General features: G+C 45.3%; 1 protein-coding gene across 1 annotated transcript in view; it reads right to left on the bottom strand.

The window, feature by feature from the left end:
- The window catches only part of TRAF5 (TNF receptor associated factor 5), a 579796-nt gene that overhangs the window by 176574 nt on the left and 378771 nt on the right, over positions 1-24451 (bottom strand). Inside the window, exon 6 of the mRNA XM_069608517.1 lies at positions 23307-23384. Coding sequence (XP_069464618.1) covers positions 23307-23384 — 78 coding nt within the window. The remainder of the gene's footprint in view (positions 1-23306; positions 23385-24451) is intronic.

The following is a 24451-nucleotide window of genomic DNA, read 5'->3' as shown; positions in this document are numbered from 1 at the left end:
GATTTCTAGAAGAGTTCCTGTGTTCTGCTTCCAGGGAGTGGCTCCTGCTCCACCCAGACAGAAAAGTAGTCCCAGGCAGAAAAGGATCAGGAGACCAGTTAGCTGGTAAGTAAGCAGCATGGTCTGCTACAGGTAGGTCCACCAAGCACTCTTACCTAATATGAGATATGAGCCCGGCGCTTCCAGTGCCGGGACCGGTCACCATCATGAGCCTGGCGCCACTGACGCCAGGACAAGGTCCAAAAGGTCCCAATCGGGACTGGCTGGTTCCTGGGATCAGAGTTATGGGCCTGCTTCCAAGGTCGTGGGCAAGTCCTGACCCCTTGGAAGCAGGGATCATGACACTTCCTCCCCGACGAGATCCTCTCTTCCCCCGGACGAAGCACCGACTTGCATCCGCTGCCAGGAACAACAGCCCCCACTGGAGTATTCTCACCACTTTAAGGTACCGTGTCCGCCAGGCCTCCCTTTCTAAAGATTGCTACAAGGTAATAATAACTCCTTTTTGAACCTTTACAAGAGTTTTGTGCACTGCAACCGTGTGACCTTGGACACATTTCGTTTTGATCCTCTTAAAGTGGATCCGGCCTACTGACTCTAAACTCACGGTGTTACTTTGCCTTCCTCTCTTGTTGTGTTCGTGAAAAAGTGTTGGGATCTGTTTCAATTTATTCTCTGCCTTTCTCTCCCTTTTAAAAACGAATTATTAGAGTGCCATCTACGTTAAGCGCTCACCGTTGTCTGGAAATAAGTGGGGCTTTACTTAAGACTTGTCTAATATTCTTCTAAGGGAGTGTATATCTTTTAGTGACCGTGTTTTTGAATTGCTTACTATTAGTGCCTGTTTTTCTAGATGTGGTTTTAAATAAATAATTATATCTCTTTTACACCAAGCCCTGGTCAGTGTTTACTTGTTCTACTGTGTTCTTTTGACCTATTGTGAATACTCTGTATACTGCCCAACTCTTCTTGAGGGAAGTCTGACTGCTCAGCCACAGCTACCAAGTGAATCTGTGTGGTACAGACTGCTACCAAGTGGGTTTACTACCAAACACCTGTGGTCTTAAATCTTTTGCAGTGGTCCCAGAGGGAACTGCACAGGTTTCTGCCTAACACCCATGTCTCGGCGGCATCTAACAACTTGGCCGAACTCTTTAAAATTGGCAAGGAGCTGGCAAACCCTGCTGCAGTCTCTAGCCGTCCTCTAGCATCCCGGGCTCTCTGCAATGCCCTTGCCACTCACTTTATCTCAAAAACCTAGGACATCCTGTCCAGCCTCTCCTCCCCTCCCCCTCATATCCAGTCTGCGCTTGCTCACCCTCCTTCAAGCACCCCCCCACCCTCTTTCTCATCCTTTCCTCTTTTCCCCCCTGATGAGGTCGCTAGACAAATCTGACCTATGAAAGCCTCATCAAAACAGGTTCATCCCTGTTCCTCTGAAACCATCAAGGACCACATTGATAATCTCGCCCCGGCCCTTGCCAATTTTTGTAACCTCCCCTTTGCCTCAGGATCCTTTCCCTCCCCTCTGAAGCACTCCCTTGTGCATCCTCTGCTGAAGAAACCCACAACCGACCCTTCTTGCCCGGACTACTATCGCCCAATTTCCATTACTCCCTTACTTGGTATCCTCCCGGAAAAACTGGCCATCTCTCAGCTGAACGTTGACTCCAATTCTGTTGCCTCTCTCCACAACCACCAGTCTGGCTTCAGATCTGCCAGAAGCACGGAAACTGCTCTCCTGAACATCCGTGAAGATCCACTCTATAACCATGACTAACATTCCCTCTGGCCTCATCCTACTCGATCTCTCCTCTGGCTTCGACACGGCCAACCAAACCATCCTGCTCAACCGTCTATCATTGATCAGGCTCTGGCCAGGCTGACCTCTTTCCTCTCTGATCGACCCTCCCAGGTCCAACTTGGGTCCTTCCTATCATCTATCTCCCTCTCTACCTGTGGTGTTCCTCAGGGGTCTAATATCTAGCTCTGGCTTTTCAACCAATACCTGGCAACTCTCGCCCACTGCATTGCCATTTTATGCTCAAATTTACAGTGCAATGCTGACGACACTCAACTCATTTTCAGGCTGCCCTCAGCCGCCTCCTCTCCCTCTCTGATCTCCGATTGCCTAACTGCCATTCAAGATTGGTGTGCCGCCAATGATCTTTGTCTGAATGCCAGCAAGATGGAGATGCTCCTCATTGGCACACCTTCACCATCCTTTCCCCTCACACAATGGCCGGCCGCCCTTGCCCCTCCTTCTACCCCCACCTGCGAGGCTAAGAACCATTGAGTCATCTTTTACTCCACACTTTCCTTCTCCGCCCACATCTCTGATGTCTCTAAAAAGTCAAACTTCCTACTGCACCTCCTCAGAGGATAGCTCAACGGCAACGTGCTCGCCTTGGAAGCAAGACAACACGAAGCAACGCAGGTTCGATCCCCGGGTCCGTGCTTAGAAACCTCTGGGTATGTAAGCGCGTTATAAATACGCAACTAAGACAAACAATTATGCAACTATAACAAACAATTCCTGTAACAGCACCTCGATGCCCACGGGCTGTGTGAGCGCTTTAAAAATGCGAAAAAAATAAAATAAATAAAAATAAAGAGTTACTCTGCCTTTCCTCTCCTTCCCCCAGAAGCTCACTGTCTCCCAAACTCTGGTTCTCTGTAGGTTAGACTATTGTAACAGCCTCTTTCTAAATCTACCTGCCTCTACTCTTTGCCCGCTGCAACTAATCCAGAACAGGACTGCAAGACGTGTCCTTGGCCTCAAGCCCTGGGATCATATATCTCCAGCTCTGAAATTTCTCCATTGGCTCCCAGTGGATGCAAGGATTACATTCAAAACCCTCTGCATTATCCACAAGGCTTTCTGGGGCCTGGGTCCAAAATACCTTCAGCTATCCCTCTGCAAATACCTCCCCTCTCGAGCACGTCGCTCCTCTACCTCTAGCTCCCTCAGGGTCAGTCGTTTTTCAAAGAAACAAGCTGGGGGTAGACCTCTGTCTTCGGGTGGGGCCTCCCTCTGGAACAGCCTCCCTGCCGCTCTAAAACTTGAGGAGAACCATCTCCGGTTCCGGAAGCACCTCAAGACCTTCCTCTTTGCTTCTGCCTTTGTCCCCCCCTCTCTCCTGCTGATCTGTTCTCTCTTGGTACTGTGCACCTGGCTACCCTCTGTCCTCCGGGTCCAGGTACCTGCTCACCCTCCCGCACTCCCTCCCGGCCACCCCTTGCACTGGGGTCTGGATCTGTATCCATATTTATTTTTTCATTATTATTATCTGTTTCTCCTTTGCTCCGCACTTTTCATATCACTTCCTCAGTCACTCCTCTTGGTCTCACTTAATCAGCCTTCTACACTTTAAATAGTCCCTTTTCACAGGGTCTATCACTCACTCACAGCCACACTCTCCCAAAGAGGTCCCACTCTCTCCCACTACCATCACCTCACCAGCAGCAAGCTCCAGCACACTCTCTGTAATGCTCTGTTCCACTGTTCTTCCTCCAACTGGTCTTTTGGTCCGCCTCCGCTCTACCTGACCGTGCCGGATACCCTCCACTAACTCTGGCTCTTGCCTTCCTTTTCAGGCCCCTTCAATTGGTTACCCTGCTCATCTGACTTTGTGGCAATCTGGACTTACTCCCCCCCTCTCCACCACCGCGAGTGGTCCTCAACACCTGGAAGTTTTAAAACCCTAATTTAGCCTTGCCACCTTTTCGCACACAGCTGGAGTAATTCTGGCCAGAATAGGGTATGGGGGATAGACAGGTGTACCACTTTCAACAACCATGGTGAATGTAGTTGGGGGGAGGGTCAACAACTGGGGCCCTCTCAACTCCTTCACCAAACCTCTGCAGCAGAACTGGTTCTGGTGAAAGCCCTGGGATGCCTCCTCCCCAGGTTGAGTGGGGCCACTGTTCCCCCTGGACTGAGTCATGGTCCTCTTCCTGTCACAACAGGTGTACACAGACCATCAAGAACAGCAGCCTTGCAGCTACCTGAAGGATAGTCGTCAACACTGAAACAGCCAATTACCCAGACCATGAGTGGCATGCAGGACTGTGCAGTGCAGGCCCTGAATGGATAAGTAAGGCTATGATCGTGTACTTGAAAAAGGTATGGTCGCGTCAGAGAAGCAGAGCTTGAAGTCTCATTGCTATTGGAGTTTTGGGGAAGCTTCTACCCTGTTTGGCCAGTTTCTGAGGTCCCTGAGGTTGATGAGTTGCACTGTTCCCTCCACCCAAATACCCATGAACAGTACTCCCATCACTGCGAAGGTTATCCTGCCAGGAGACTGTTTAACCCAGTTTGTGTACTGGGCCCAGACCCCTGAATTGGGTTGTCCATTTCAATAAAGAAGTAGGATGATTCTTGCATTCTCCATCTACGTTTTTCATCGCCAGCTTCCAAGGGTATGTGTGTTGTGTGGAGGCAAGGACACGTACAGCTGAAGAACACCAACACCACCTAGTTTTCAACTGTTGTGCAGAAATGTATATTTACCATCGGGTATTAGCTCTATGGGGTATAAGGTAGCCCTGGATTCCCAAGTTGCTCACTGACATTTCTGAACAGGAAACGGAAAGCTGGATCATGATGGAACTGCACCAATATATTGGAAGTACTGGTTTTGGGTATCAGCATCTCTCAGCTGATGACGAAAGTGAAGTTGTGGCTTGTATGGATGAGTCATGAAACAAAAAGTGGTCATCATTCGAAAGTCAGGGGATGAGCGGGGTCATAGTACGCTGGTCACAGAAGATGGCCAGGAGGAGAAGAACCCACTGACAAACCAGTATGTGGGCCCCCCTTGCGGTTTCGGGCCAACAAATGAATTATGAAAATGAAATTGGGAGCTGAGGAAATGTTGATAACATTATGGTTGCTCTATTTTTCTTCTCTCTCCTTCTTTCCCTCAATGGGAATAGTTCAATCTTGAATTCATTGTTTACATTTTGCAGAGATTCTGATGTTTCGATGGTATGCCATGTTTCTTATTTCCTTTTTGATGAGGATATGGTGTATTTTTTCCAGTTCTTTAGAATGCATGTGATGCTCAGAAGATTTAATAACAGTTATGCTATTTGAAACAAAAGGTGTATGGGGTTTGCTTACTTTTGATTGGTTTCAAATTGCTAATGGACTAATTTAGGAAAACATTAGGAGCATCTGATTACCTTTGAGACTAGTATAGTAATTAGGGTTTATATACTCGCTGAGCATTTTTGTGGAATTGAAAAGAAGACCATAGATTGTTAGGATGGGATGATGAAAAACTGTATGATAAGCCACAAAACTTCTATGGAAACAAGTATTTGCATGAAACAAAATGTAGTATGAAATAAGGAGAATTGTGAGGAGAGAGCGCACAATGCCCTCCATATGGTGAAAAAGCCTATAGGGGGATTAAGACTGGAAACTGTATATATTATTATCATCATTAAAGGTATATGGGCAAGTGGATTCCTTGTGGGAAGACCCCTCAGTTAATGCACTGTCAGTTATGCTGTTAGAGCTGGATCCAACTTACTACAGAAGCTGTATTGGAAAATGTGGTAACGGGTAACTGGTTGTAAGTGTGCACACCTGTCCTAATAGATATGTTGCTAAATACCTATTGACTATACTGCCTACAGAACATCATGACTGTACAATAGTCTTTTTATAAATGTTATGTGCTTGGACAAGAATCTCTTGAAAATACAAACTGCTCTGTTATTGGCTATGAATTTTGATAAAGAGGAAGACAGTTGCCCAATGACAGGTATTGTGCTCAGAAGACTGTTTCCTATTGAATTGGCCAGTAAAGACATTAAAAAGCTGACTGGAACCTAAGGGGTTAAACTTTCCCCGTAGGGGGACGATGGAAGGATGTAAGCCTCCAGCCGTGTCGAGGCTTGGAGCGGGGCCATCCACACGGAAAAAAAAAGAAAAAAAAAAGCTTACCCGAGTCCCCGGTGGGGGGCGAAGGCAGCCTCTCAGCTGCGGGGATGGCCCCGCTTCGAGGCTCTTCATTGGCTGAGGGACTGCCATGCCCCCTGCCGAGGACAAGGCGGCTGGAATCCCGGCCGAGAATCGAAGGATTCTCGGCCGGGTAAGGACCCGGCGAGAGCCAATCAGAATGCGTGTTGCATTCTGCTTGACTCTCGCCGGGTACTAATAACGAATATTTAATAACTCATGTGAAAAATGTTGTAGTTATTCTATTCTTCCTTTGTGTCTTTTCTCTTTTTTTCTGATTGTAGCTTGAGAATTATTAATGTAACAAGTAGATTGATTTAATTCAGAATAGCCATGAAGAAGTGAAATGAATTGTTTTTTAATGAGGCCAATAATGAGCAAAACACATGCGGGCTGGTTTTTGAGAGATGCAGAGATTATGTAAATACATGTAAATACTTTATTTGTTTAGAGGGGCGTTTATTGCCAGGAGTAGGGCTGGCCTTAAGCCAAGTACTGTTGGAGCTGTGGGGCCAGGGACCATGAAGAAACCCATATCCAGAAGGGTACTGTACTTTAAAGGGCTGTTATGCCCTTTCTGTAGACAAAATGCGGCTACAAACTACAAATCCCAGCGTTTGGCTCGCCAGGACTACAATTCCCAGCATGCTTCGCAGGCTCGCGAGCCAATGGGAAGCCGCGCTGGGTGTGGCACGCGAATGCGCATGCGCAAGCCCCAAGGCACGGGGCTTGTGCTCGAGACACTGAGGAGAGAGGACGTGAGCCCAGCAGATCCCCGGAATCCATACGCGAGGGGCCCAGTGCCACTGGAACAACGATCCGGCCCCTCGCTGATAAAAGATAAGTGCTGCTCAGCCCAAGCAGTTCCTGGGATCCTTAGGGGAAGTGCAGGGGGCATTGCCAGACCCCGCCAGAGCCCCTGCGCATCACGTAGAAGCTAAGTGGGCTGGTTCACGGGAAAGTCATAGTTTTGGTACTGCTTCAGTGAATATGTGAAAGTGAAGAAAGGAAGTGTTTATAGTTTCACATGCATTCGTCTCGTGGAGAACACGCCGGAAAGGCGCATGAGATGGAAAGCATTAAGTTACGGCACCCGGTCTGACGAAAGACCGTGTTTTGGCAAAACCGTAAAAATTGGGGGTTAATAAGCCACGTGCGGCAGCGCACCTATTGCAACTTGAGATTCGCGGAATACACTAAGCGCTGAATGCGTGTTGAGTGAGTTTGTGAGAGTGAGAGACCGACAGAACTAAAAGGCATACGCTAATGCTTGTCCTTTGTTTTCTTTTAGTTTGAACCTGAACCTCAGACTGCAAGGACGTGGCACAGGACTCGACAGCCTTTGCAGGACAGGACTTCAAAGACTGAAGCAAAAGCTAAGTGTGCTAGTACATGTGACTGTGCTGATGAAAATGTAAATGGGCTCATGCCAACAATTGTTTGTTGTCAATCCTATGCTTACCTTCGTGTTCATGGGAGCACCTACATGTTTGTCCTGGAGGGTAAGGTGAAGGGAAAACACCTTTACATGTAAAGGTGTTAAGGCAGTTCCATCAGCCAGTTTGAGGAAAGTGTGCAGACATCGTTTACCCTAAAAACCCCTAGTCCCATCCATAACCTCTCCCTAACCCTCAATCCGGTTATCCTAAAATCCCTCTACCTATCCACTCATCGAGATCCTAACCCTCCTTCCCCGCTCTGGTTAAAGAGGTCTGTGTAAGCTTTGACTTGCAGGCACTGAGACCATTGAGGGGGTGGTTGGTACTGCGTCGCTCCTGCGCCTTGGACCTGGGCACCCAGACATTTATATTGCGTTATAGCAATAGAATTGCAAAGAGAAGTTGTTTGGATCTAAGGATTAGTATATGGAACAGCACATAACTTTTATTGTTCTTAGTCTTTTGAATAGTTATTAATACTGGTTATAATCGGAGATTGTGAACCGAAGGTTGACATACAATTGGGAGAGTTTGGTAATTTAAATTGAATATAATGGTGTAAAACCTTAATGAGCAATATGATTTTGAAGAGCATGGAATAAAACCTATGTTTACTGAGCAGACAATACCGATGGAAATATTTTTCTGTGCACATTTCTAATTAATGACTTATGCAGGTGAGGTCTTTTTTCCATCAGAGCAGTACTTGCAGCAGTTAAAAATGTAATAAGCGTCTAAGGATAACAGAACCCGGCGTTTAATAAAATAACATTTTTAAAAATCCATGGGCCTCATTATGACTCTGGCGCTCCCGTAATGAAGGGTGCCGGTACGGGACCGGCACCCTTCATTACGAGAGCGCCTATTACAAGGTTCCCTTTGCAGGGCTCGGAACAGACGTCTGGTAAAACCAGACGTCCTTTACGGGTCCCGCGAGGGGAACAGGGTGCTAATAACGGGCCGTTATTTACGTGCCCGTTTTTAGCTCCCTCCCCATTCCCATTGAGCCCTATGGGGGCTCAAATGGGAATGGGGAATGGTTCCTTAAAGGAGGAATTACTGGGTCCTCCAATGTTGGAATGACCGGTTATTCCTCGTTGAAGGAACCCGGTTTTGGAGCCCGGTATGGAGGCAACCACGGCGCTACTAGCACCATGGCTATCTCCATACTCATAATGAGGCCCCATGTATTTTTAAGGCGCACAATGTCTACAATTATATAAGCACCTTTTCAACATTGATTTGCTCCATTTGAATTTAGTTAGTTATTGGATCCACCATTTTTAGGCAAGACATTGCAGGCCATATAAAACAATTTTAGGGTGAGACTCAACTCTTTATTTAAAGGAAAGGAAGAGGTAATTTTTCCATTTTGTTTAACTACTTCAACACTATTTCGAGCTTCAATGTTATATTTCACAGGAGACTCCCTCATAGGCGACAGAGATTCAAAAGAGGAAAGCAAGTGCACAAGTGGAGGGGTAAGATCCTAAAGAGGAAGGCACGTGCACTAGTGGGGCTGCAGTTCCTAAACATGAAGGAAAGTGCATGAGTGAGGGCACAGAATCCTAAGGAGGAAGTAAAGTGCATTAGAGGAGCCGTAGGATCCTAAAGAGGAAGGTAGGTGCCCGAGTGGGGGTGCAGGAGACTAAGGAGGAAGGCAAGTGCCTGAGTGGGGGCTCTGAGGTTGGTATCATGGAAAGAGACAGACAACAGATTCAATGTAACAAAAATACCTTTATTAACTTAAATGTCAGGATGGTGTAAGGCCTAACCTGCCCTATTCTAAGGTGGGATTTCCCTACCTAAAGAAACTATGGATAGTCTGTCGGTAAGTTCAAATTAAAAGTCTGTCGGTGCCTAAAACCTATGCTTGCCCTCACAACTAACACCAAAACACTGTGTAGGGATGTCAACCATAAATTAAATAGTGTTCCAAAAGTAAAGTTCTGAGCTTTTCACAGCTCATGCTTATTCTTCAGCTTCTCCTCCAACAAGTTCAGCATAATGTTCAAATTACCTTCTTGGATTTAAGGTTATATAATTCCACATATTTTTAAATGTCAGGATACCCTTCCCAAAATTCAATACAGTTTCATGGCAGCACGTCTCAGGGTTTCCTTCCCCAAGTTCAATATCAAAAGATGTCACAAAAGGATGGATCTTGAAGCTTTGTAGTTAAGCTATGTTCCAACAGTTCTTCACAGCTCAAGGTTCCTTTCCCCAAGCCTTTTATGCATCAATAGTAAGTTTCCATGTTAGCATATCGGGGTTCTCTGGTCTTGCGCAATTGTCGGACCACACCATCCACCCATTACAGAGCACACAACCAGGAACCTTTAGTTCTCCTTGTAGCAGATCGGTTAGGGGTTCTCTGATCTTGGCGCAGTTGTCAGATCACACGATCCACGCATTACAGGTCGTGCAACCAAGAGCCTTGAGTTCTTTTTTAGCAGTTTGATATTCAACAAATAGTTTCTTAAAGGCAGATTCAAAGCCAAACAGTTTCTCAGACTTGACTTCAACTCTGTAGTCAGAGTCCTTCATTCAATTTAGTTTCCTGCTTTCTTTCAGTACGTGATTAAACATTAGCAAGTTCGCTATTTGCATTCAGGTTGTTGCTTAATATTAGCAGGTTTGTTATTCCCTTTGGTCCATTATTCAATATTATCAGATTTGCTGTTTATGTTGTTTTTGAATAACAATCTGTTTATTCAAGATTAGCAGATTGTTATTCAAAATTAGCAAACTTGCTTTTTCATTCAGTTCGTTATTCAAAATTAGTATATTTGCTGTTTCATTCCGTTCGTTATTCTACATTAGCAGTTTTGCTATTTTCATTCTGATCGTTATTCAATATCAACAGTTTTGCTATTTTCATTCTGTTCGGTATTCAATACAATATTAGCAGTTTTGCTATTTTCATTCAGTTCGTTATTCAAGATGAGCAGGTGTAATGCTTTGCGCGCCACTTGTCTTCCATTCATTCATTTAACTTCATAGCTCCAATAATAAATGATGTATATTTTGCCTCGGAGCAGTTTACAAACATTCGCAGCCTGCCCAGAACGCCCAGGTCTCTAGGTCACTTCTACAGCACTCACCGGTTGTAGGCGTCTTCCTTTTGTGGTCCTGGCTGCTTTCCTTCTCCCCTCTGGCTGCTGCTTCAGATTCTGCAAGCCCTGCTCGTGTGGAGCCTGGAGCTCGGTCGGTGTACACGGCTCCAATGCCTCTGAGAGGTCGGGCACTGCGTACTTGGGTGTTCGTGCCTCGCCACAGTACCTTTCGCTCCCACTTCACATGGGAGGCTGCATCCTGCACACGGGAGACTTCCCTTGGATTGGGGATGTCGGCCGGCGTCCTGCCTCGTCCTCGGGTCCCACCACAGCTACCTCGGGACTCCCTGGGTTTCTCACTCTTTCATGGCTTTGCCTTTTATACACCTTTGGTCCTTCAATGGGCTCCAGGTGTATTCGATCATTCAATTGTGCCTGACTCTGATTAAGAGGACATGCCTGTGGTTCACACCTTCAATGCATCTTCTTCGTCCCAGTACCTAAGTGGTGAAAGTGAATAATGTGCATTGCACTCAGTTGCTTCTTCCTCATCTCAGTATTAGAGTGGGAAGAGTGTCTGGTATTCATTACTCTCAGTTGTCTCTTCCTCGTCTCAGTACTGTCAGGTGTCCCAAGATAGGAAAGAAGGGGAGTTGACCTACAATAACACAAAGGTCGGGGAATAATTAGGTTGCTTGATATTAGGATAAGTTGGATACCATAGGTCGCCTAAATGCACCCCACTCTCAATCCTTTCCCTCCTCTTTCTAGATCTTCACCCAGGGTTCATCAGATATTCCTGAGTATTTCCTGTTTTTTCTCCTCTTGTAGTTTTTTGTTTCCTGCCTGACAATGTTGTGACTTCAAGTGGAGCTCCAGCCTCCAGAAGTGGTGGGTTTCTCACACATGTAGAGTGGTGCTTTTGTTGTGGCTGCTTTGCAATTGATGCAGGCAATCTTGAACGTGAGGATGTTTGCAGGGGTAGCCAGTACATGCCCCTTGAGGGTGCAGGTGATGTGGCTGAATTTTCTTAGTCCTGTGAGGAGACATGCTCCAGCCTGCTGGATGGTGTTTCCAGTGGGCAAGGTAACGTCTGGGACTTTTGCAACCAGGGTGTTGCCACTGTCCAGGTAGGAGATGACCAAGGCTTGGGCAATTGGTCTGCAACTTGAGGCATGAATGAAAGTCTTGACTTTGCAGAGGAGTGCAAGCTGGAGAAAGGAAGGGTTCAGTCCCACAGCAATCAAGTGATCATTTTGTTCACTAGTGTACCCATTATGTTTAGCAATTTCAAGTGATATTCCCTTTTTTGATTCTAACCCCCAGCATTCAAGCTTACAGGCAGACAGAGAGAGGACACACTCAGAGTTCAAGTGTTTTCGATATATTTGCATATGTTGATTTGACAGGAATCTCATTATAAATAAAGAAGCAAATTAACAAATAAATGAGTCCGCATTCATGGAGGAAGGTGTGAGGGAACAAAAATGTGAGGCGGATAACTTTGTGAAGGATTTTCAACAAATGCCATTTTATTAAATTGAAAGGTCTGATAAACGCCTCACTATCCCTACCCTGGCAAGAATTTCCCTTCCTAAAATAAACTAAAGGAAACACTCTAAAAGGGATATCTGTCCCTCACATACATACAAGAAATAAATGAGGTAATGCATGGCAGTTCAAAGACATCAAAACTGGCATAACAATTGAGTTCTTAATGGAACAATAGTCTCTCCTTTTAACATGGGTGAATTCTCCTTCCCCAGATTAAAGAAGGATTTTCTCCACAGTTCCAAAATTAAATAAGGAAATCCTTAGTTTGCAACAAATTTCCAAAACAATTCTTTACGACTTCAACGTGTTAAAAGAAAGTTCCAATACTCGAGGGATTCAACAGGGAAAACAGAATGTACTTTCTCTTCCTTGAACAAGCGTATGATTTATCCACTTCAAATAAAGAAAAATGTTTGCAGTTGATCAATAGCAACGATAATTGTCTTGGTCAGGATGATTTGCCACAACTGAAAAGTTCTAAAGAAATAGAACTCCTTTACCACGGCTTTACACCATTCTTTCTTCATAACCACAAGAAACTTAAATTGTCTTTATCAGGATCACTTTATAGCACTTCGTCAACTTCTACCTGGTTTACTTCCATGCCAGGCCTACTACTCCAAAGGTTTGCCATCCGGGTATACTCCCCTGCTCGAACAGTGTTTCACAACAACAGGTGCTTTTTTAATTAAGATCAACTGACAATAGATTCACAATATTCATCATTTTGCAGTTTCAAACTTTTAACAACTCTTCAGGGAAAGCAAGATTCACATTGGTGATTTTTAATGCTTCTCTGCAAATAATGCTCTTTTCCGTCTGAATAACCTTTTCCAAAAGGGCAGCTTTTTTGCCACTCTTGTTTTCCCAATGCACACGTAACCAAATACTGACATGGGTAGGATCTTTTCCTGCTTCTCCCTTCGGTTTGACAATGTGGGTTTATACTAGCTTTTTCTATATGCGTTACAAAGTATAGGCAACAAGTTTCACAACTTATGGACCTTTCAGTAGGCCCCTTTTGCCTTGGGCAATATTTGCTGGATTTAAATTGCCTTGATTGTAGTCTCTCTTGGCTTGGGCAATGGTTATATGTATTAGTTGTTAATAATGTTGCCTCATTGAGTTGCTGCGTATTTCACAAACTCACACGCTTAAAGTTAGTCTTTTGGTTTTGTCAAAACTGGCTTTCGCTGCTTTTTAACAGTTCGGTATTTGAAATCACTTTCATGACCACTTTCACTAATACGCGAGTGCTGTTTACTTGATGAACGCCTGCACTGAACACTCAAACAGGCACAGAGAGCTCCAGGGTCACTACCAGTCTGTGCACTCGCCGGGTAAAATGTGCTCGTCCAATCCCCTCGCTGCTCGCAGGACATCTGCTTTTGTGTCTTCTTGCAACCCGGCAAACTGCTTCTCCTGGTCTGCTGTCTCCCGCGCCACCTGCAACCAGAGCTTCTTTTGCTCCCGAGGCCCTCTGGTGCACACCAGCCACCGGAGACAGCCTCCTTTCTCCATCCTCTTGCAGCCTTTGCAGAACAGGTCATCAGTGGGCAAGCTTCCCTCTTGCACGCTTCCTGCTGCATGACGTCTGCACTTCAGGCTTCTGGAGGCATAGACTCTCTCAGGACCGGCAGCTGGTTTCTGCCTTACAGTGGTCCTGGGCCTCTTCTCCCTCCTCCAGCTTCTGTGTATGCTGACTGCACAAAACAGCTTGCTGCTTACTCTGCATCTGCTTCCTTCTTATGGCTCGCATTTGAGAGTGCCTTTTAAACCTCTCAATCTCCCTCAGGTGGTGTTCATTTCTATTAACGATCTGACCACTTCTGCAACACGGTACCTTTTTAGCCCTCTTCTTCGTCCCAGTACTCAGGGAATAATGGGACGTGGAAGTCCCTAGTGGAAAACTTACTTTTTCAGGTTTGATTTTTACTTTTAAACTCGTGTTTGTTCCTTATAATATTCTTTAAAGGAATATCATAAGGATCAGTCCTGAAACTTGATTGAAAAGAAGAATGCAGTTCTTTTAATCTGTTATTTCCATTCATTGTACCTTTGGGCTTAAGGGAGGTTTTTCTCTTTAAAAGTCTTCAGGATTTTGGAAGGGCTTTTATTTCTCCCGATGCCTATGACTTAGTGGTTGTTCTCACCCCTATGTATATGTTTAGTTTGGGGAACAAAAATATGGTTATTACATACTTTGGAATTGAGGAGATATCCTCCCTAGAGGACGACAAATACTGCATTCCGCCCCACAGAGTCCTCTCATTCCCCTGGGCCCTTTCTCTTCCCAGGTGATCCTACCGTAGACCACCACCTACCAAGGTCAGGATCAGAAATCGTCTGCCTTTCCCTGGCCACCTGGTAGGAGACTTTAGGCAGGGGCTTAGTGAGCTGTCCGTAGGATTCATCACAAAGGGCATGTTCGGTCCAGGGTGAATTTTTTGGCGAACCTCTTGGATGTAGCAGGAATGTGTGTGGGGGGAAGGTGGGAGAGACACTTGACCGACTAAAGGGGTTGGGGGGTGATACAGACACAGGAGAGTGGGAGGCAATGGTGGCCTGTCATGTTGTTGCAGCATCCTTAAATATTAATTAATCTTGTCCCTGCAATGATGGGCTTGATCCCCTATAAACCTTTGCGTGAAAAGAGGGCCTATCGCGTTTCTTAGTTTAAGAGGCTGGTATGCCTTGTTGTCTGATCCAAAACCTTTTAAAAACCATTCCGGATACTGTTCAAAACTCACCAAATGTTTCTTCATAATGAAGCCCATCTCATACTCTCCTCTGGGGAGTGTTTCAAGATGGCAACAATAACCTGCCGCAGTAATGGCTCACAGTAGCTAGCCAAGCACAGGGGAAACCTGTGCTCTCTTTCCTTGTAACTATGGGGTGTGGACAAGAGATCTGTGCTACAATGGGGAGAAACTGAGACAGTGGGATGCTGGAAGGGATTGGTGTTACCAGGGTGCTGATGTCTGGTAAACGAGGAAGCGGTGGTGTGGGACAAGTTGGTATAGGAAACGCTGTCAAGGGCATAGGAGTCACGGGGCATTAACATTCATATCATGTAAGCATGGGGCATGTAGGGAAAAGATGGGGCATGGAGGAGGTATCAGGCCACGGAACACTAGCAGTGACACAAGAAGGTGCTGGGCGAGCTGGAAGTCATGGAAGGATGGTTTAGATGGCATGGGTTCCTGCTCAATAAGGCATTGTATATCATAAGAGGTCATCCCTGCCAGTGGCCCTTGTCCTTCCTACTGCTGCTTGACACATGATGCCAGCTCACCATGCTCCTTTTACACTGTTTTCCTTAACAGATGAACAATATTATTTAGGAGCTGTAATTACCACTTCTGAAAGTCCTTGTTCTTCATTTGAAAAACATGACTACACTTTCTGAATTTCTGCTACATCACCGATATGGCTGCCATGTTGTGAATTCTGCTCCTCTTCCCACCCATTGATGTCCATCGGCTTATTTGCAACATATCCTCCAAGACAATGTCTAGTATAGGCAGCCGTGAGGTTGGCGCTGAAGAAAAGAAACGTACAGCATGTTAACGTCATGGGTCCTCTCCAATGGGAAGAGAACTGTACACAGTCCTGTGCCCCCATATCAAATTGCAATATGAAATGAATGGCACCCCTGCAAATGGGAAGAATACAGCAGGTAATAGTGTTCCCCCTTTCAATGGAAATAGAAAATGTACTAGTTTACAATAGGGGAACAGACAGGAAAAATATACACCATGCATCATAGTAGCTTACCGTCCATGGTTAAGAGAACTTTATTCTTCTTTGAAGTCGATGGAACTTCCCTGGCCTTTAGGGGGATGTTCTCCTTCACCTTTTTGATGACTTTTCCTTTTTATGGCAGAAAAGCCACATCCCAACAATTATCTATTGACAAAGTTGAGCTGTTTGCAAGGCATGGTCTGCCAGTTGCGGAACCTGTTGGTCTCCATTTAGAGGCTGATGTCAAATAGATCAGGCCCTGGCAAATCATGTGATCAGAGTTCAACCATCAGTTATTGGGGCATTTGGAATTTCTCTCTCAGTTTTAAGTGCTACATGCCCATTGTTATACTCTTGAAGGAAGGCAATGTACCTTTGATGGCGTGAATACTGTAGCTCTCTCCTGTCAGTCTTGTGTGAACAAGTGGGAGAAGGGAGCTTAAGAAGAGCAGGGATTGAACAGATGTTGCTGCAGTCAACCATTCAAATGACTGTTGTGGGGAGGGGAGGGCTCACTGAGAAAGGCAGCATTCCAGGGGCAAGGTTACCCTTTGTCCTCAATTCCCAGGAACGGTACTGAAGATTAATTGTTACAGTGACACTGTGAATATACTATACTGTATGGAAATATAATATATGCTGAATGATAGGTAGTCAAACTTGGCCTTTCCAGGCAGCATTGACCAAGTTTCTGGTACATGGCACCAACAAATGAACTGGGTTTATACTTCCGTCTGACCCCTCGCTCTATTATGATTATGACAGACTCGTCCATGGAAGGGACGGGTGGTGTGCCACTCTGGGAGCCCACTATGTAAACAGAAATTGGTCCAAAGTGGCAGCGTATCATCTCAAACTATCTAGAGCATCTCGCCATAGCTCTAGCCCTGAAATCTTTTCAACTACTACTGCAGAACAGGACAGTGTTGATCAGAACCAACAGCTCCATGGCTATGTTTAATATAAACTTGCAGGGAGTAACAAGGTCTACAGTTCTGTGCAAATTGGCAGTGGGGACATGGAATTGGGCTCTGACGACAATATTTTCCTCAGAGTGGTTTACTTTCCTGGGGAGGACAATGGGAGAGAGCAGACAGATAGAGCAGGCTCAGCACTACATCTTACGAGTGGGTGCTTGATTAAGCGGTCCTCAGTATGGTGTTCAGGACCTGGGGTCACCTAGAAGTGGACTTGTTTGCCAAGAAAGACAACACTAAATGTCCCCTATTTGCCTCGTGGACAGGCTAGGGCAGGGAGGTCGCTGGGCGACGCATTTCAGATCCCGTGGGATGGGCATTGGTGTTATGCCTTTCCTCTAACCCCTGTCTTACAGAGGATCATCTGCAAGCTCAGGGTCTCTCATGCCTGCACAATGATTCTGATAAGACTCTCATTGGCCAGCACAAATGTGGTTCTCTGACCTCCTACACCTGTCACTGCTAACGCCCATTCCCTTACAGATAGGGCGACATCACCTGTTCACGGATGCAGTGATTCACCTGGCTGGTTTCGACAAAATTGCTAGCGACTCAGCTGTATGGGTACTATTTTTTTCTTTTTTTTCTTTTGTCAATTCCTCATCCGTGGAGGAATGAAAAAAGTTCACAACCCTTTTAGCAGATCCAGTATTCGGTCTTGCACATCTGTAATAAACTTGGTGGCGTGCATCCAAGCCGAAAGTCTCATAAGTACCTGCAGCCATACCTCTACTTGCAGTGACTATGTGCAACACAGACACATCCAACATGTCTTGGGCAACCACCTTTGGCTTGGCCAAAGGGGCTTTGAATGTCACCTGATGTTCTCCATGTAAGTCTGGGAGAAAACCTATTTCCCTCACTTAACAGTTGATTGGCAGATGTCAATGACGCAGCTGCCTTAGATGTAAACCAGAATTAAGATAGATATTTTTTCCAAAAGATTCCAACAAGCAGTCCTCCTTGTAAACACATGACGCTGCTGACACAGAAGACGATGTTCCGGCTAAGGGTTTGGAATACAAGGAGACAGCAAGTACCATAGAGGAATGCGGGTGTGACAACAAAATAATTGTCTAAACCTTTTTCTATCTGAACCTGGCATCTAGGCATTTATTGATAGATGGGGTAAAGTGTGGTTTCAGCCATAACATTTGGCCACCTCCAAAACACCCTTTTGGAAAGGAATGCCTGAGCGATAAGACGCTCTTGAGGACAAATCTCAGCCAGCTCCCCTCCTTCCGGCTGCAATTGTTGAGGTGCAGGAACCCCTAGGAAATCTGCTAATACTTCCATGCCATCTTGGAATGCATGGGCAGAAGATGGCACATCTTCATCCTCCTCTTCAGAATCTTGGTGTGAAGGAGATTTGTCACACTCAATAGACGATTCCTTGTTCCGAGCAACTTGTCCCGAAACAGTAACCAGCACAGAGTCAGCAGTTGGCAGAGGGTGATGCTGTGAAGATCCCAGAGTCTCCTGCACCAGTTGAGTAGGCGGCTGCAGAGAAGGCAGTAGTGGCGGTGGTAGAGGAGGTGGTGGAGGCATTGGTTTTAGTGCATGCATAGGCTGAACCTGAGCTACCACTTAATTAGGGATTTGAATATCCCGGTCATCTGTTGTAACCTCATCAGTTGCATAACGTGGTCAGAAAACCTCTCTTCACATGACCATAAAACCTCTCCTCAAACGCGGACTTTGTTTGCTGGGCCTGGGCGCTAGGTGATTGTGCTCCAACAATAGGATTCAAGGTAGATGTCTGTGTTCTACCTCCCATGTAAATATGTTGAAGACTACTTCCCTCTGAAGGTCTCCCTGAATGCGTGGGATACGCAGTAGGCCATGGTGACTGAGATGGGTACCTGTCGCCACTGGGACCAGACTGCCTGAAAGTAGGCTGTGCATTTCACTCTGAAATTCTACATGGGTAAATGGCTCACTTCGAAGGAGAGGAAGCTAATGCTGCGACAGACTCCTCATCCAACAGAGAACTCTGCACCACCAAATGGCTAGACCCCATTGATGTGGCGGAAATATACAGAGCCTGAACGTTCCGTGCAGAGCCCTGGGCTTTATGCCTTTATAGGCACTCGAGATTTGACCTTGTGTTGAAATCGACCTTGAAGTTGCCCATGGAAGGATTTACGCCCTTACGCTTTCACCCAGAAATCAGGTCACGTTTAGGCGCTCCCTCAGGCCTACGCCCGGTGCTAGAGCTTTTACGATGCTCGGACTGATGTCCAGTAACATGACCAGTCGCTCCCTCGGCCTGTTCGGTGCACGCACAGGTAACCGGAGAGGCCTCAGGTCAAGCATTGGTATGAGGATCTCTAGGACCCCTCTCAGTGGAGGAACTCCCTTGGCAGAAGTCACCCCGCTGAGGCACTGAAGAAAGATGAGGAATTACCTGTCCGGTCTTCTTTGTTTTGAGATGCAGAAGTCATTGAGGTACCCAGATGACGACTGTGAGAACATTTGCATCAACCTGGATAACCGGTTCTCCAAAGATCTAGGTTTCAGTGCGTCACACGCTGCACAAAGTTCCCACTGGTGGTCGGGCCCCAGACACAAATGGAGCATATGGGGGTCTGTATTTGTATTTTATTTGGATTTTTTAAGCGCCTTAAACCAGAGTGCTGTACAGAGGATGAGGAACGGTACAATAAAAATGAATAAACAATAAAATTCAGAGAACAATCACTCAGGGATGTTGGAGTAAGTAAGACTTCAGGAAACCACGGAATAAAGAGCAGACAAAAGAGATAGAATGGAGAGAAAGAGGAAGAGGATTCCAGGGAAGAGGGGCAAGAAGTTCAAAAGAGCGCAAAAAAGATTGAGCACAGGGAGGACGGGGGGGGCTACCAATAAAAACTGAGAAGAACAAAGAGAACGAGAAGCAATATAGAAAGATATCAATGCAGTAAGATAACAAGGAGCCAGACCATAAAGAGATTTGAAAACAAGACAGAGAAAATTAAATTTGATTTGAGAATAAAAGGGTAGCCATCCAATAGTTGCAAGGGAAGATGAGAGAACCCCAAAACAAGAGAAGACACAAAAGACGAATATAGGAATTGAATACTGATTTGAGAGGAGCAAGATGAGTGCTAGGAAGTCCAATGAGTGCCGTAGAACAGAAGCAAAGTCTGGATAAAATTAAAGAAGAAATTAGGAGTTGAGATACTTCAAAATTAAGAAATAGACGAACTTTACAAATGTTGAGAAGATGAAAATGACAGGAACAAGAAGTTAATGAAATGTGGTAAGAAAAAGAAGGATTAGTGTAAAAATGAAGGCCAAGATTTCGGGTCGTGGGTGAGATTAAGAGCTTAGATGGGGGAAAGAATATAAAAGAAGGTGAAGGATGGGGAGGAAGGGTATTAGCGGGAAAAAACAATACTTCAGTCTTCCCAGCATTGAGAGTAAGATAGTGGGTCTAATGCCAGAAAGGATCCTTCACAGGAGACGTACCGACTGAACCCAATCACAACCAACATACGCTGGGGAGCTATGTGCCGGGGCCGGAGAAAGATGAATGAAACAGGGATAGCAGTAATAAATTCACTTGCTGCCGCAAGGTTGGCCCGATCCTGTCTGAGTGGAAAAGAGGACTGAGGTGAGGTGCCTGTGGGCGGGGCTAGCGGGTTGTGGTTACGCCCGCACCCATGCGCGCACTACATTTAATGGGGAAAACCGCATTTTTGCAGGGCATAATGGTACCAGTCTGTTCCTACGCAGGGACGCCCAGGCAGCGTGGAGGAAAGGGGACAGGACGTAGAAGTAATAAGAGCCAATCTGGGGTGTAGATTTCTTGAGCCCTAAATAGCTTAAAGGTTAGCAGGATGTATGCTATTACTAATTTACACAAGGTGATCCGCACTTCTGACCTCGTGATCAACCCCAATTTAGAGCTAACAAAGATTGATAACCAAATTGGTAGATGACCTGATTGAAAGTTTAACATGTTTTGTTTGAAAGGACTCTAAAAGTACTGCTTAAATTCAAAATGTTCAAATTGTAGTTAATAGATTGATCTTGTTACTTGTACAATCATGATACTATGTAAATACGGTATGTACACAATAACCGAAAAAAATAATTCCTAGTTACCTGGAATTTTGCTCTTATTACTGTAAGGGTGCAGAAGTATGAGTCTGACACCAATAGTGGCATGTTGTTTGGCAAATACAAGTGCAAAAAGGAAAAAGAAACCTATATTACCTTAGTTCTAATAAGGGTTTCCCTGCCTCAACTAAAATACTACAGTGTTTGTCAGGATGCCCAAAATAAAGAGTCCACCTTCCTGCGTCTGAAACCCATTTCCTTACCTTACACTTATAACTAAACTAAAGAAGTAGTAACCCTCTTTGGTCCAGAAGAATGACTCCCTCCTTCTGAGTAGCGGATAAGAGTTCCAACGTGAGATTGTACGCTGTGGGAATGTCTCCTTTCCCCAGGCCATGATCTTGTTCAGAGGCAAAACGCAGAGTTCCAGGTTTTAAAAGTGCATCTTCATTATTAGGGTCTTCTTTGGCTAATTTCGAGGAAGATTGGCTCCTCTCCCCTCTAATACACTGTTCACAATGTTAGGGGGATGTCTCCCTCCCCCTAACCTTCCTCAGGTTATCACAATGCTTGCCAGGATTGTCTCCCTTCTCCTGGCCTTGCTCAAGCGTCTTAGACAGTTCAGACCGGGTTCACTAACCTGCCTGGTACTGACACGAGTATGCAGCCCCTCAGAGGATTTCGTTTTCTCCATTAAAAATTGCAGGTCCCTGAGCCGGCTTCTTTCTCTCTTTTACTTTCTTCTGTTACCCGGTTTGCTGTCTGCCATGGTGAGGATTAAAGGTGTTCAGGTTGCAGCTCCTTTTAACAATATCTTTTTGTCCTCCTCCAAGACCCTGTTAGCCCCTGTACCTTCTTGGCTCTCTCTGGTGCTTCTCTGGGTCTCTGGAGGGTTTAGCGGCTTCCCAGTAGCTCTCCTCGTCTTCCATGCTGCGGCTCTGCAGCGCTCTCCCCAGCGATTCCGGCACTGTGCCTTCACAGCGCATGGCTTGCTGTTTTCTTCTGGTAGCTTCTGTTTCTGCTGCTCAGTTCTGCCTGTGTCACCACGACAGACGAGGCACTGATGCCTGAACCACCTGATTTGCATCCCATTGCACGGACGCCTGAACCTCCCAGTTTGCATCCCAGCTAGAGGCCCTGTCCCTCTGCACAGCACGTGTCTCCGCTTCCTTGCGATGCCACCAGGGAGGGTTTCTCTTTTCTCTGGGTAGTCCTTCTTCAGTCTTTATACTTCGCCGATCACATTAGCTAGAATGTTGACTGACTTTCTAGATGACTCCGCAGGCGGACCCCTCCCCATGCGATCCTCCCACTGAATACTATCTCCAGGGGGACTATCAGATATCGTCCTCAGCTCCCTCGCCACATAGAGAAGTAGGGACGATATCCTGGGATTCGTCATAATACCCTCAGTCCATCACCTTTGATTTCTGATGGTTGATCTTGCATTCTGTTCTACCCTTTCAAGGCTAATGCCCAAGTGCATTAAGCTGTTAACAGAGTAAGTCGAAATTTGTTCAACCGATTGTGGGCCTAAATTATTCATCCCACTGTGGCCTCTCGATATTAATCTGAAAGACTGCCCTTTTACCGCTAGCCTGGAGTGGATATGCCTAGTTTGTTCCCACTCCTCTTCCCGCTTGGATCGCCTCTTCATTATAGGGCATTGCAAGAAAGTTAGTAGGCACTCTTTGGGCTGCTTCAGAGGTAAAGGGTATCAGCACTCACTGTAAATGATTATGCATCCAATTGACAAGCAGTAAATGAAGCCCTCCGCCAGCACCCTTGATTCCCAGCATGCCCTACACCCAGTTACCCCTTTAAATGTCTAAAGATGTATGCATCACTGGGGGCTGGGGGGATGGGGGAATATATGCCTCTCTCTGGCACTGTACGGGTTAAGAGTGAGAAAACATTTCAGAGTGAATCCAAGGTATTAAGAAAAATATAGGAACGAGGGAGTAGTAATCTTTGAACAAAGCATAGAGAGCCAGTGTTCAATTGCTAAATGAGATGCTAAAAACAAGACAAGTAAACATTCAGGTTCAGATGAGTTCCATTTGAAAAGATGAATTTACACATAACCCATGACGTGGCAAGAGATCTCTACAGATAGCTGATGTCAGCCAGGAAAGATGTGGTGAGGCCATCCCAACCATGCCCATGGCAACCTTCTCCAGGCAAGCACTAAATAGCAACGGTGATAGGATTAATCACAGGAAAAAAGAAAAGTTAACAATAAGGAAGCCAAAGTTTGTAAAAGGATCAAAGAAGACATTTAGTAGAACTAATGCGGAAGCAGGTATTGGAATATAACATGGCATTTTGCAATACAATATATTTGCAAATTCAGATGCAATGTCACTGGAATGAAACTGATTTAGAAAGAAATAATTAGAGGAAACAAGTTAAAACAACAGGTTTTGAATCAAAGTCCATTACCCAAGACTTGCCTTTCACTGTTAATTACTTGTATATTATACATATAATGTTCTTTTACCTCGGCTCTTGGAAAAACTTTGGAGCATTTGTTTGGACAAGACACCGGATAGTCAGGACAATAACTCTGCACATGGTTCTGGAAGAGAATATAGGAATGTATTAATGGTCGAAAGACAGTATGCTTTAAGATACTTTGATGCAAACAATGTCACAATAAAGTGTCATCCTTCCCAACCCCACACTGAATACTGATTTTTCTTTGGCTCTTACACCAAACACATGCAACTTCTTAAAGCGAGAGAGCCAAATGGATTTTGATAGGCTCTCAGTTTTGAATAGTTCCAAGTAAATGGTGTCAAGACATTTTTTGAAGTGCAATAACCGCACACACTCTGGCTGGGTGGCAGTGCATCCCATAGTTGAAGGCCAGGCCCTGATTTAGAGTAAAGACGATCTTTGATTTACACCTGTCATAACATAGAGTTGAAGTTGTGACTTTAAATGTTCTAGTGACTTGCCAGAAAGGTCTTCATGAATGATGAACAATGGATTAATTTAAAGGAAGGATTATAGTGGTCATAGGCAATAGTTGTGTTTTGTAAGGTCTATAAGCAGCTGATTGGTTCATGAGAGGTTCGTGTAGAGGGCATTTGCATTCAACGATGGGGCTGTTAACTGAATTCCCACTATCAGATTCTTGTATTATTTCAGAGGAAATTGCAGGTTTTATTTCTTGGGTCCCCATTATGGGTGAGGCAGAAACTGTAAAAGTAAAACCAAGCAGTATTGCAATTACCACCTGTTTTTGCCTGATTATCGGACATGCACTATTCATCTCATGGAGTAGCTTGGTGAAAACGGTAGGCAGTAGGATTTGTCAAATGTTTAGAAAGATGAAGACATGCATTTCAGTCCTTGCCACTAGGCATAATACAATTTGCTGTTGCTTAGATGAAGGAATGTGCTAAGGGCCAATAAAAAACAAAACAAATGTGTCGCCAAACACTACATCACAATATTAACAATCATCTGAGAACCCTTCCTCCGCTATGCAGGGCATACACAGGGGTAGAAGAGAAGAATCTCGGTTTGCATTAAATATAATTCAATTTTGAGAGATTGCCTTTTTTTCCAATAATTACACTTGGAGCTCACAACAGAACACTCAATCTCGCAGTGATCCTTTCTGACAGGAACACTTCT

The sequence above is a fragment of the Ambystoma mexicanum genome, chromosome 4q, assembly GCF_040938575.1.
Source record: "Ambystoma mexicanum isolate Mex_15411 chromosome 4q, UKY_AmexF1_1, whole genome shotgun sequence".
Taxonomy (NCBI): Eukaryota; Metazoa; Chordata; class Amphibia; order Caudata; family Ambystomatidae; genus Ambystoma; species Ambystoma mexicanum.
The sequence above is the reverse complement of the archived record's forward strand: the minus strand, read 5'-3'. Positions and strand labels throughout refer to the sequence as shown.